Below are 14,735 nucleotides of genomic sequence, written 5' to 3' on the forward strand. Positions count from 1 at the left end.
AGAGACCCTGAATTTGAGAAAATAATGTGAGAAAATACATTTCTGTTTTTAAACTCATCTAATCTTGGTATTTCTGTTATAGCAGCACTAGATAATTAAGACAATAGTAATATCAAAGTTGTTGCAATGAGGGCTTAAAGAACATGGCGATAAATTCAATTCATAGAATGAAAAAGTCAGGGACCTTAGCTGAACTCACCAAACCTTTCCATCTTTCCTTCACCAAATCCTAATTATTTTTCATAAGTCATATTAAGCCTACTTTCTCCAGTAAGCGGTCAAACCAGTCTGAGACTTTTTTCTGCCTATTTTTCATTTTATGTACAGAGTAGAGAACAGGATTTAAAAATTAGATCAGTTACATGAGATTCAGCAAGGTGATTATCACAGACTTCAGTGAGGGTCATTTGTTTTAATCACAGTGTCTTACGGAGCATCTTTAATTAATGCCGAGTGGTTTCTAAATTTTGTGGACTGGATCTCCTCACAGAAAAACACAGATGTCAATTCCAGAAAATCCCTTTAGGATTAGATGCAAAACAAATTTAACACTGTAATTATATTCACTTACCTATTAGTGGTCCCCAAGATTTTCATTTTTTAATCCCACATGTTTCAGAGAACAGGACTTATATTCAGAAATTCTATTTGTCCTAACTTCACAAGGCAAATAATAAGCTTTTACATGCCCTTCTCAGAGAAGTCCAGGTAAAAGAAATATCCTAATTTGTTTTTAACTTTTAATATTCACATTCATAAATACTTCTTTCTCAAAATGTGTTATCTTCATTGTTTGTAGATTTCAACTCAGTTATCTTTCCAGCTTTTCTCTAACTTGAAGACTGTGAGGAGCTAGGATGAGACAGAATACTGCAATTCATCTTGACTTTCTGATTATAAGGTAGAATTTCAAAACATACAGGTAAGATCACAAAGTAATTCTATTTAATAATTCAAATTTGTTGTTGTTTTAGGTGTTGTTGAGTCGGTTCTGAGTGATAACAACCCCATGTACAACAGAACAAAACACTGCCCAGTCCTGTGCCATCCTCACAATCATGGCTATGTTTGAGCCCATTGTTGCAGCTATGTGAATTTAAAGTTATTTGTAATTTACCTGAATAATTAAATGGTTTATGTTTAATAATTTTACATAGAAACAAAAGTGTAACCAGTGTCTTCCTTTTGATTTTTTCTAAAAATTAATTTTAATATAATGGAAGTAAAATATTTTCGACCATAGGATTTACATGATTAGCATCCTCAGTGGAGATATCCTACTTCTATCGCTAGATAATGAGATAACCTTGTAAAGCAAACCAAAATATGTCCTCAAAAATTCTAAGAATATTTAAGGGTTTTAGAAAACTGAGGCATAAAGACAAGCTTACATTAATTTATTAGTTTATAAGTTATGGTGATATAATTCAAAAAATTTTATAATTTCCCAAGGAAACAGAAATGTAGTAGATAAGATTGTACAACATGATTAATGCAATTAGTGTCACTAAATTGTACACTTGAAAAATCTTGAATTGGCAAGCATTGTGCTACATATGTTTTTACAACAATTTTTGAAAAGTGAATTCAAGTAACAGAAAGACACATAATTTTTTTCAGATAAAGGGTTTTGAATAATTTCCTTTGTAAGCTCTTCTTCAAACTAAATAATTTCAATTTGCCGAGACCACAGAGGTCACTTAGTAAGTATCATTGGTGGGATACTGAAAACAAGTTCACTCATTCCAGGTGATCAGGATGGAGCTGAGAACCTAATTAATTCTGCCTTTTTACCAGAGCATTTTACAGCCCCCTTCACAGAAGTATATCAAAGTTAATGTCCAAATGTTTGCTATCTAATAAACAAATTGTACATTTAGATATAAAATAAGCAATGCAGATTAAACACAAAGATTCTAGATTATGTTGAGTATATAACAGATACTTTAGGGCTCAGAAAATGGAGATCTATGTGGTCTGGTCTAGGTTATTTAGTTTAAACTTTCTTAAGTAGCATTATATGTAATAATACCCAGTGCTATCAAGTCAATTCCAACTCATACTGACCCTTTAGGGTAGAGTAGAACTGCCCCATAAGGTTTCCAAGAAGTAGTTGGTGGATTTGAATTGCCAACCTTTTTTGGTTAGCAGCCAAGCTCTTAACCGCTGCACCACCAGGGCTCCATTATGTGTAAACTATGCCTTAAATAAATGATTGAAAGGATACAGATATTTGATAAGGGTTCCAGTTATCTATGTTAGGAATAATGATTTGTAAGAAATAACAGCATGGGTGGAGTCAGTGTATCATGGAAATGAGTGAGTGTGGCACTGGAGGCGGGGATGAGGGAATTGAACAATGGGTGGACACAGCGAGAAAGCCAGAAGAGCTATTGGTGAATGCGAGAAATAACGATGAAGGTGGATCAGTTTACAGAGAACCTTAAACACCATCTTAAAGAATTTGAATTTATCTTAGAGACAGCAAATATTGAAGTCTTCCTGGCTGCACAGTGTTGTGTCGCATCTGGCAATTTCATGAAGTGATGACCACCGAACTCCAACACAGATTAGCAGATCTGGAAGTGATCAGGAGAATGTGACCTTAAATAAGTAATCAAACAATAGAGAGTTCCTATCTGATAAGTGATAGGAGTCTCTACAGGGCAAACTGGAGAGGATACACACTGGATGTTTATCAAATCTCATAATATGGTCATAACTATTAGAGTATGATTACCAAATCTTAGCATATTAGAATAACAGGAGAACCTTAGGGCTAGAAATGGAGAGTATTCAGATAAAGAAGGAAAATATTAGCATTTTATTTATAACTAGTCTAAGAAAATTTTCTCCATCACTGCAAAATGGATTAACAGAAATATGAAGATGGTATACAACAGTTAATTTATTAAGGAAATTGATGCATTTTTGTTTCTCTAGCTTTCCAAGGTAATTTTCTTTAAATAGTCTGCACCTTAATACTTGATGACCTTGGTACACTTTCTAAACTATAAATTTCACACATCTAAACTATGGTATTTTAACTATTCACTCCACTGGAATAGAATATTTAAAAAATGTTTGCTCAGTGAAAAAAAAAATACAGGAAAACGGATTTTAAGTACAATTTAAGGATTGACAATACAAAAACTGACATTGAAATATTTGAGGACACTAAATCTAGGGTACTCTGTATTTGTCCACTACCTTTGTGTAAATTCATAAACATAAATCTTTTCACTACAAGCATTTCCTTGGAATTATCAAAATATTCTTGTGAATTTTGAACTTCAGGGCTTGAGGTTATATAAGATGATGCTTTTTTTTTTTTTAGAGGAATTGATGCCTTTGAATTATGGTGTTGGTGAAGAATGTTGAATATACCATGAATTGCCATAAAAGATAACAAGAAGTACAACCAGAATGTTCCTTGGAAATGAGGATGGCAAGACTTCGTCTCATGTACTGTGGACATGTCATCGGGAGGGACCAGTCCCTGGAGAAGAACATCATGCTTGGTAAGGTAGAGGTTCAGCAAAGAAGAGGAAGATCCTCAATGAGATGGATTGACACAGTTGCTGCAACAATGGACTCAAGGATAGCAGGACGAGGTAGTGTTTCATTCTGTTGTTGTTTGGGTCTCTATGAGTGGGAAGCAACAAGACAGCACCTAACAACAACAATAATGTTCCCTAGAAGTATGTATGCCTGTATTTCAGAAATGTCAAGGAAAAAGGAAGTAGCCCTACTCCCTGTTCTTCAATAGAAATTAGAAGAGAAAATTAGACACACTCTAAATTAGAATCCTATCTCTCCATATTTTCTGTCTCAACAGGAAAGTAGAGATGAAAAAGGACAATCATTCTTTGACAACTGAATTTATGCTCATAGGATTTATGGATCACCCAGATCTAAAGACTCTTCTGTTTGTGCTGTTCTTTGCTATCTATCTGATCACCATGGTGGGGAATCTTGGGTTGGTGGCATTGATTTTCATGAAGCGCCATCTCCACACACCCATGTACATCTTTCTGGGCAATCTGGCTCTCATGGATTCCTGCTGTTCCTGTGCCATTACCCCCAAGATGTTAGAGAACTTCTTTTCTGAGGACAGAATGATTACCCTCTATGAATGCATGGCACAATTTTATTTTCTCTGCTTTGCTGAAACTGCAGACTGCTGTCTCCTGGCAGCAATGGCCTATGATCGCTATGTGGCAATATGTCGTCCACTGCAGTACCACACCATGATGTCGAAGAAACTCTGCATTCAGATGATCATAGGGGCCTACATAGCTGGGAATCTGCATTCCATTATTCAAGTAGTACTTCTATTAAGGTTAACCTTTTGTGGATCTCATCAAATCAATCACTTTTTTTGTGATGTTCTTCCATTATACAGACTTTCCTGTGTCGACCCATATATCAATGAACTGATAGTATTCATCTTTGCAGGGTCAGTTCAAATCTTCAGTATTACCATAGTCCTAATCTCTTATCTTTGCATCCTTTTCACTATTTTCAAAATGAAGTCCAAAGAGGGAAGAGGCAAAGCTTTATCTACTTGTGCATCTCACTTTCTCTCAGTCTCAATATTCTATGGTTCTCTTCTCTTCATGTACATTCTGCCAAGCTCCATTAAAGAGGGGAGTAAAGATATACCAGTTGCCGTTTGTTATACTCTAGTAATTCCTTTATTAAACCCTTTTATCTATAGTCTAAGAAATAAGGAAGTAATAAATGTTATGAAAAGAATTATGAAGAACAGAAAACCTCATAACATTCCAAAACAAATATCATCCCCTTGACAATTGATTTTTATTAGGTAAACCTTCTTCAAAGTCAAGGATACTGAGCAATGGAAAATGTCCACTTTGTGTATCATACATTAAATCACTAAACCATGATGATTTTTAAGTCAAATAATACGTAAATGGCTAAATAAGTTCATGAAGGAGGGATTCTACTAATATGTATTTCAAAATCTAAACTATAAGGGTCTCTTAGGAGTGAAGTAAATGACTACTTCTAAGGTTGTAAATTGTTGTCAGAGTGCAATTAGCTACAATTTTCAACATATCCAAAAAATCCTAGGAATAAATGTAGTATATACCTTTCATTTAGCACTGTTGGCAAATTTATGGAATCCCTAAGCATAGCCATAAAAACTACACACATTTCAAGTTCTCATATATTAATTACTTAAGCCACACTAACTATCAACCTCTTGGAAGAAGTACAAACAGAATGCTCCTTAGAAGCAAGGATGCTGAGACTCCATCTCACATACTTTGGACATGTTGTCAGGAGGGATCAGTCCCTGGAGAAGGACATCTTGCTTGGTAAAGCAGAGGGTCAGTGAAAAAGATGAAGACCCTTGATGAGATAAATTGACACAGTGGCTGCAACAAAGGTGTTAAGCATCACAACAATTACGAGGACTGGGCAGTGTTCCATTCTGTTGTACGTAGAATCGCTATGAGTCAGAACCAAATTGATGGCACCTAACCACAACAATAATATCTATCAAAAGTAAAATGTGCATTTGAATTCTATTCTCAGCTTTTTTTGAGTTGTATAAGAATTTTTGTTTCAATATGGATTTATACAGAATATGTATTCTCAAATCAAGAACATCTTTATCTTTAGTGTTAGTCATTTTTCCTGTCAAGCTCTCTGAAAGAGTGTTTATATAATGGTAATTTATCAACCTTTAGTTGAAAATATTGCTATTTATATTGACAGTCCTGTGGAGTTGAATGTTTCCACATAATTTGATAGTTGTCCATGATGCATGATAGATAGTACAATTCCTGATTATATCAATTCATTCAAGGGTTTTCCCTCAAGATAGCATTACTTGTTTATTATTAGGAATATCAATCATCTGAACTAATTCCCATGTAAATTATTTGTATATTATTAGCATTAATGGAAAGCTAGAGATACTGCTCCACAAAAATGCAGAAAATAGTGAAAATTCTAGAAAGCTAAACAACAGAAAATGTTTTTTGATCATTTATGTGTGCAAATATGAAAGAAAAATGGTTTCATGAGAATGCACACAAAACTAGTACTTTCATATATATTACCTTCCAATGATTTAGGCATTATTTTTCATGCTTTTCCAGAGTAAAAAACTCATATGTTTAAATATTATGTAGTTTGCCCAAGTTCATGCAGACATCCAAAACGAATTAGAGTTTGAATCAATAATACCTTTTCCCCACACCGTTTTACAGCTCCTTTCACAGAAAATTAAGTCACAGTTAATCTCAAAATGCTTAAAATCTAATAAGGAAATTGGACATACACATATGAGGAAAAAGGCAATGTAAATTATACCCAAGGAATTTTAGGTTGTGTTGGGTATATAGCATGTGCTTGGGAATCTTTTTTTTTTGGGAATGCAGAAAATGGAGATCAGTGTAGTCTGAGGTATTTAGTTATAAATAGCATCAGAAAGAACAGATGTTAAAAGGTAGAAAAAACTTGATATGGGAGAAAAACAGGAATAAAAGCACGAGCAGAGTCAATGTTTATTGAAATGAGTGTGACAACGCTGGTATGGAATGAGGAAGGTGAAGGATGGGTGTAGAAATCTGGCAGAGCTATTGGCGAAAACTCTCAGTGAATGAGGATGGAAGTGGATCCTTTACTGAGAATTTTAAATGCCACCTTATGGAATCTGAATTTATCTTAGAAGCATCAAACATTGACATCTTCCTGGTAGTTGAATACAGTTGTCCCTTGGAATCCATGAGGATTGGTTCCGGGACCACCCACGGACACCAAAATCCAAGGATGCTCAAGTCCTTTATATAAAATGGTGTAGCATTTGCATATAACCTATGCACATCCTCCTATATACTTTAAATCACCTCTAAATTACTTATAATACCTAATACAACAAAATGCTATGTGAAATGCATTTGTTGTTAAGGCTTACACTTACTGCTTAATGCTTTCTCATTCTTTCTGCTTTATTGTGCGGATGCTCAATTCATTCTTACCGACCTTACAACCCACTTCAGCAAATGACATGCCATTTTTCTAAAGATCTGAAATTTTTATTTTCTCATCGAGAGATAGCACTTTATGCACCCCCTTAACCTTTGAGGGATTGCTTTGACAACTTAATTGCTTCTTAGGAGCCATTTTTTCACAGAAACAAAGGGTGCACACAGCACAAGTAGCAAACAAACAAGACTCTAGGAGAACAGTGGTAAAACAATGAAAGCTGGAGAGAGACTGAGGATCTATGAAAAGGTGGGAGGCTACAGCAGGGGATGCCTACACATCATTTTATTTGCTTGGATTCAGCGTAGTGCTTGGCAGCAGCAATTTCACGGTTTCCTTTTTGGAATTTTCTTTTTTAATATTTTGATCTACGGTTGGTTGAATCCATGGATGCAGAAACTGTGGATGTGGAGGGTCGACTATGATATGCTTTCTTTTAACTGATTTGGCATTTGACTGGAAAGAGAGGCTAGAAGCAATGAGACTAATTGCAATAATTCAAATACTAGATGGTAAGAGCTGACACTGGAGAAGAGCCTGTAAAGGAGAAGTTCATGAAGAGTTTTTTAACTAAGACTAAAGGATTGAATTAAACTCAGTTTTTTTAATGAATTAAACTGGTACTTTTTTTTTTTTTTTAACATGTCTTCCCAGGGCTCTTTATTTGCCCAGCTGATTTCAGCAGGGTTTCTTTTCCCAGGTTCCTGCTATCTGGCTACTGTTTCAATCTGGGGTCAAGCCAGAACATGAAAGAGATGCACTCTAAGAAAGGAAATATTGCCATAGGTATCTTTGTGTAAAGTGGACCAAGAAATGTTTCTTTATAAAAAGGATATAATTAAAATTGTTTTGAAAGGGTCTCAGAGCTAGCCTTATCTAAAGTTTCCAAGGCAACTTAAAAGGGATTTGTTTTAACCAGCTATTTCTGGAAAATGAGATACTGGTACTGAAGAGTTATCACAACTCCCTGAGACATCTGATTAAAGCTGCTTAAGACCAACCAGTGATGTTTTTATGACCCCTCCTGAAAGATATGTGACTATGATTAAAAACCTCTGTAATTAGCCCTTGAAATCAATCACTGTAAGCCTCTGTACCCAATTCTTCAATAGAACCCGATTCTCCACCTTCTAACCCACTCTTCTTGTGACTTCAACCAAAAGCCAACAAATCAAATGATTGTTGTCTTTGTCATCTAGTGCTCCTATAACAGTAATACCACAAGTGGATGGCTTTAACAAAGAGAAATTTATTCTCTCACAGTCTAGGAGGCTAGAAGTCTGAATTGAGGCTGCCAGCTCCAGGGGAAGGCATTCTCTCTTTGTAGGCTCTGGGGGAGGTACTTGTCATCAATCATCCTCTGGACTAGATTCTTCTCAGCACAGGGACCCCAGGTCCAAAGATTATGCTCTTGTTTCTTGCTTGTATGAGATCCCCCCAGCTCTCTGCTTGCTCCTCTCTTTTATATCACAAAAGAAATTGACTTCAGACACAACCTAATCTTGTAAATTGAATACTGAATCATTACCATAACTGCCACTAATCCCACCTCATTAACATCATAGAGGTAGGATGTACAACACATAGGAAAATCACATCAGATGATATAATGGTGAACAATCACACAATACTGGGAATCATGGCCTAGCCAAGTTGACACACATTTTGGGGGGACAAAACTCAACCCATAGCAAGTGTATTATAATTTGTTTATTCCTTGGACTATATCTGTTCCTGTTAGAAGCTCTCTCCCTGGAGACACAAGTTCTTCACTTATGTAAACTGATGTCTCTCTGCATTTAAATGTATCTTCTTTTGTCTTTTTATTTTTACTGAATGAATCTTCCTAAGCTTATTCCAGGAAACGCTTGTGGCGTAGTTGTTAAGGGCTATGGCTGCTAACAAAGAGGTCAGCAGTTCAAATCCTCCCGGTGCTCCTTGGAAGCCCTATGGGGCAGTTCTACTCTGTCCTATAGGGTCCCTATGAGTCAGAATCTACTCAAGGGCAGTGGGTTTTTGATAAGCTTATTTCAAAGACTGAGTGGTTTTGTTCTCTACAACAACTCTAAGAAAGGAAAGAGGTGCATAGATATAAAAAATGTTTTAAAGAAGAACACCAGTAAATTATAATTACTGGATAATAAAATCAAAGCTTATTATCTTCTTGTATCAACTATGTTATACCTGATTTTATATCACCAGGAATTAATACAGTGTCTTACATATCTGGACTTTCAATAAACATTTCCTGACTATATGAAGTGATATTTTAATATTTTTGATTACTTAAAACAAACCCATTGCCGCCGAGTCTATTCCAACTCATAGCAACCCTATAAGACTGAGTAGAACTGTCCCATAGTGTTTCCAAGGAGTGGCTAGTGGATTTGAATGGCCAGTCTTTTGAGTTAGCAGCCAAACTCTTAACCACTGGGAAACCAGGGCTCCTTTCGATTACTAGGGATTTTAAATTTTTCATACATTTTATTTACTATTTACCTTTCTAAAAATTACCTGCTCATGTCCTTTGCCTGCCTTTCCAAAGAGCTTTGTCATTTTTCTTGTTGTCTTTTTCACATAAAAAGTCTACTGGGCTTTTATATGTACTTGTAATACATTTTTTTGCCAATAATTTGCATGCCTTACAGACTTGTATATGAGTTTTGTGATATACAGAAATTACATTTTAAGGTTCTCAAATCTATTGATTTCTCACTGTGTAATTCCTTCTACTCATTTGTTGCTTAAAACTCCCAAATCTGAAATCTCATATCACTGATATTTTTAGATACATCAATTTTTTACATTTAATTCTTGAATTAGTCTGGTATATATTTCTGGTGAATGATCTAATATAGCTCTCTAAATTTATTTAGATAATTTTTTTAATTATGTGACAGCTTAATGTAATTTCCTTTAAAAAGTTACAATAATCACACAAAGAATTTGGTGAAGCATTCTAAAAGTTGTCCCTAAGTTAAGTCAAGAAAGTATTGAAAGTGACTGATAAAAATGTCTGTTTTAAAATGCATGATAAATTTACAATAATTCAAACAACCTCATATTTGCTCAAGAATCAATAAACATATTGTGGAAAACAATACATTGTCTAGAAGCCAACCCAAGAATATGGTAAAAATAACGTCACAAATAAATTAGGACAAAAAAAAGTTTCTTTTATGTCTGATCCTATAGCACTTATTTAAATATTTTGACCTTTTTTTCCTTGCTGAGTTGTTTTCTATTGTTCATTTAAATTTTTTCTATGGCAAATGCCAAAAATAGATAAAATTAGTCTCAATGTACCTACAATCAAGTTTCAATATGTTTTTAATATAGTGTTTAAGTTAACATGTAATAAGTTTATTATTTTTGTTTTTGAACAAATGAATAAATATCCTTTTTATTTTTTCAAATAGTAAACATCGATTTTATATATATATATATGTATATATATATCATAAAACGAAAGCTCTTTCAGGTTCTAAATAATTTTTAATTGCTTAAAGGAGCCCCTAGTTCAAAAGGTTTGAGAAGCTCTGAATTAAATCTATTTTATGTTTCTTGGATCCACTCCTCAGTGGACATTGTTAGTTGTCAGCATTGCATCCATTTATCACCTTTCCTTTTTCATGATTTTTGTTTATGTATTTATGCAACCCTCCTCCAACTCTTTGAAAAACGGAATTCCAGAGATCCATTAAGCGAAGAGTATGTGACTTATTCGAGGTCAATGAGACAGAAGAGGTGATTTTCTGGAAGTTTCCAGAGAATATTTCCTATATTTTAAAAGAGGTACACAAAAAAAGTAGTCTTTTTTTCCTCTGAATGTCAGTGTACGTGGATCTGAAATCTGGCGCAGCCTACATCCATTTTGTCACCAAGTGGGAACACAACCTGGCAATGAAGTCAACACACAAAGAAGGTAATAGATAAAGGAGTCATGGAGAAACAAACCCAGAGACACTGAATAAACCAGTCCTTCTGGTTGTGTAATCCAGTAGATTTTCTTGTTGTTTAAGGTTGTTTAGGGAAGATGTTTTATTTACAATGGACTGACCACTAATTGATACAGTCATGTCTCTTATCTAATATCTCATGTTTGTCCTTTTATACTCTTTTGAAAATAAATCATCAGACATTCTTGTACCTTACCAATTTTTGGCTGTATTCATTTCACTCTTCAGCACATCTATTTAGACGTTTACTTTCATTACCATATTTCAACCCCCCCCCCCTTATTTTTAATTGACGGGCAGAGAGGTTTTGTAATTTGTCCACAGCAATACTAAGGTAGAGGTCAGGAATCAAACTCAGGCCATCTAGTCCCAGAATTCATATTCTCAACCACTAAGTCATAACATACATAGCATAAAGAAATAAAGGTGGCATGAGAGGAAAACTGTTTCAAGGAGCTAAGCTGTGAAGTGAATGGAGAGATAGGACAGAGATTCAAGAAAGATGTGAATCGATGACATTTTTCCCTGAAGTTTATTTTGAGAAATTGCATATCTGCAGAAAAGATGAAATAATTATACAATTAACAAATATATTTTACCAATATTTTAAAATAATTGAAACCCTGGTGGTGTAGTGGTTAAGTGCTACAGCTGCTAACCAAGAGATCAGCGGTTCACGTCCGTCAGGCTCTCCTTGGAAACTCTATGGTGCAGTTCTACTCTGTCCTATAGGGTTGCTAGGAGTCAGAATCGACTTGATGGCAGTGGGTTTTGGGGTTAACATTTTACCACATTTGCCTTTCTCTCCATATGTGTGTATACATACTATAATACACACACAACATACATATAGATACTTAAATACTTCAACATAAAACCCAAAAAACCCCAGTGCCGTGGAGTCGATTTCGACTTATAGCGACCCTACAGGACGTATATCTAAAAAAATAAGACATTTCTATGTAATCATAATATCTTTATCATATCCAAAAGACTGAACAATAATAATTCAGTATTATCTAATAAACAGTTCACATTTAGATTTTTTCCCAATTTTTTCAAAATTATCCCCTTGTAGATTTTTACTTCTATCAAGGATTCAATTAAATGTCATTATTTACTTCCAGTTTTTATGATTGTTTAGTCTCCTTCAACCTAGAAGAATTGTCTGCTTATTTTTTCCTTTCATGACATTTAACTTTCAAATATTCAGGTCAAATGTAAAATTTTCCACAATCTGTATTCTTCTGATGTTTCCTCATGATTAGATTAGGTTAAATATTTTTGGCAAGAATAGATGTGTTATGTTTTTCTCCTTGCATTGCAGTAAGCAACCCATAATGTTAGTTTGTCTCATTATTGGCAATGCTTTGATAACCTGAATAAAGTGATGCCCACTTTCCTGTTTCCAGTAGCGTTTTATCAATAGTCTTGGCATCCACTGACAATCCTTGACTCAATTATTACACCAGAGGTGGAAAATGTTGGTTTTTTCCAATTTGTATCTGACTTCATTCTGGAAAAAAAAAAAAAAGAACTTTCCTGGTAAATCCTTTTTAAATACACTTAAAAAGAAAAATTTTTAGAATGGTTTTAGATTTATAGAAAAATGCAAATATAGTATATAGAGTTCACATATACCACACACCCATGGTATATTTATTACAGTTGATGAATCAATATTGATACATTATAATTAATTAAAGTCCATTTTTTTTTCATACTTTACTCAAATTTCTATTGTTTTGACCTAATGGTCTGCTGTGTTCCAGGATCTCATCCAGGATATCATGTTACATTTAGCTGTCATGTTTCTAGGTTCGTCTTGGCTGTGACAGTTTCTCATACTTTCTTGGTGTTTGATGACCTTGCCAGTTTTGAGGAGTGCTGGTCATATCTTTGTGGAATGTTCCTCAGTTGGGATTTGTCTGATATTTTGCTCATAATCAGACTGGGTTATGCGTTTTTGGAAGGAAGGCCACAGAGATAAGCTGACATTTCTTCGTCACATCATGCCAACTGTTCATTCTATCAACATAACTGACAACTGTTGATGTTGACCTTGACCTCCTGTTGAGGTAGTATTTGCCAGATTTCTCCACTGTAAACTTACTCTATTTGCCCCTTTGGAAAGAAGTCACTATGTGCAGCCCACACTTAATGAGTGAGGAGTTATGCTCCATTTCCTTGAGAGCAGAATATGTACATAAATTTAGAATTCTTCTGCATGGAAGATTTGTCTTTTCTCTCTCATTTACTTATTCATTCAATCATTTATTTATATCAGCATGGACTGATGGATATTTATTTCAGACTTTGTGTTATAATCCAATACTACTCTATTAATTTTGTTGCTCCAGTTATTCCAGTATTGGCTGCTGCTGTTGTTATTGTTAGATGTTGTCAAATCAAATCCAACTCATAGCAACCCTAGGTGCAACAGAATGAAACCCTGCCTGGTTGTGTGCCATACTCACAATCGTTGCTATGTTTGTACCCATGGTTGCAGCCACTGTGTCAATCCATCTCCTTAAGAGTCTTCCCCTTTTTTGCTGACCCTCTACTTTACCAAGCATGACGTCCTTCTCTAGGGGCTGTTCCCGCTGATAACATGTCCAAAGTATGTGAGATGAAGTTTCACCATCCCCGCTTCTGGATGTACTGCTTCCAAGACAGATTTGTTCACTCTTCTGGAAGTCCATGGTACATCTAATACTCTTTGCCAACACTATGGTTCAAATGCATCAATTCTTCTTCTGTCTTCCTTATTCATTGTCCAGCTTTCACATGCATCTGAGGCAACTGAAAATGCCGTGGTTTGGGTCAGGTACATCTTAGTCCTAAAAGTGACATCTTTGCTTTTTAAAACTTGAAAGAGGTCTTTTGCAGCAGATTTGCCCAATGCGATACATCGTTTGAATTCTTGACTGCTATTTCCATGGGCATTGATTATGAATCCAAATAAAAGGAAATTTTTGAAAACTTCAATATTTTCTCCATTTATCAAGATGTCGCTTATTGGTCCAGTTGTGAGGATTTTTATTTTATGTTCACGTGTAATTCATACTGAAGGCTGTAGTCTTGGGTCTTCATCTGTAAGTGCTTCAAGTCCTCTTCACTTTCAGCAAGCACAGTGGTGTCATCTGCATATCACAGGTTGTTTATCAGTTTTACTCCAATCTTGATGCAATGTTCTTTGTATACTCCAGCTTCTTGTATTATGTGTTCAGCATGCAGATTGAATAAGTATAGTGAAAGGATACAACCGTGATGTACACCTTTCCTGATTTTAAACCACACAGTATCCCCTTGTTCTACTTGAAAGGCTGCCTCTTGGTTTATGTACAGGTTCTTCATGAGCACAATTAAGTGTTCTGGAATTCCCTTTCTGTGCAATGTTGTCCACAATTTGTTAGGATCCAAACAACCAGATGCCTTTGCATAGTCAATAAAACACAGGTAAACATCTTTCTGATATTCTCTGCTTTCAGCCATTGTCTCTAGTGTTGGTATTTGGGAGTTAATTCATTTGACTCTTGTGTCCCTTTGTTATACACACATCATTGTCACATGGGGTCACTGTGAGTCAGATTTGACTTAATGGCACCTAACAACAATAGTTTATATGGGAGGTAATCCCAAGAAGCATAATAACGGATGGAGAAGTGAGACAAGGAAAGGAATTTTGCTCATAAAGATTGCATTAATGAGCAGTTTACTACTACAGGCAACCAGGGGTCTGCTGAAAGACTG

At 35.2% G+C, this 14,735-nt stretch overlaps 1 protein-coding gene across 1 annotated transcript; it reads left to right on the forward strand.

Annotated features, from left to right (window-relative positions):
- The first annotated feature begins 3,848 nt into the window (after positions 1 to 3,848).
- LOC126061555 (olfactory receptor 5K3-like) lies at positions 3,849 to 4,811 on the forward strand. Its single transcript, XM_049858143.1, has one exon. It carries the CDS (start codon positions 3,849 to 3,851, stop codon positions 4,809 to 4,811), a length of 963 nt encoding a protein of 320 aa, XP_049714100.1.
- The last annotated feature ends 9,924 nt before the right edge of the window (positions 4,812 to 14,735 follow it).

This window comes from Elephas maximus, chromosome 18 (assembly GCF_024166365.1).
Source record: "Elephas maximus indicus isolate mEleMax1 chromosome 18, mEleMax1 primary haplotype, whole genome shotgun sequence".
In the NCBI taxonomy this organism is placed as follows: Eukaryota; Metazoa; Chordata; class Mammalia; order Proboscidea; family Elephantidae; genus Elephas; species Elephas maximus.

Coding starts and splice junctions, on each gene's coding strand:
- LOC126061555 (XM_049858143.1), top strand. CDS start 3,849: ATGAAAAAGGACAATCATTCTTTGACAACTGAATTTATGCTCATAGGA.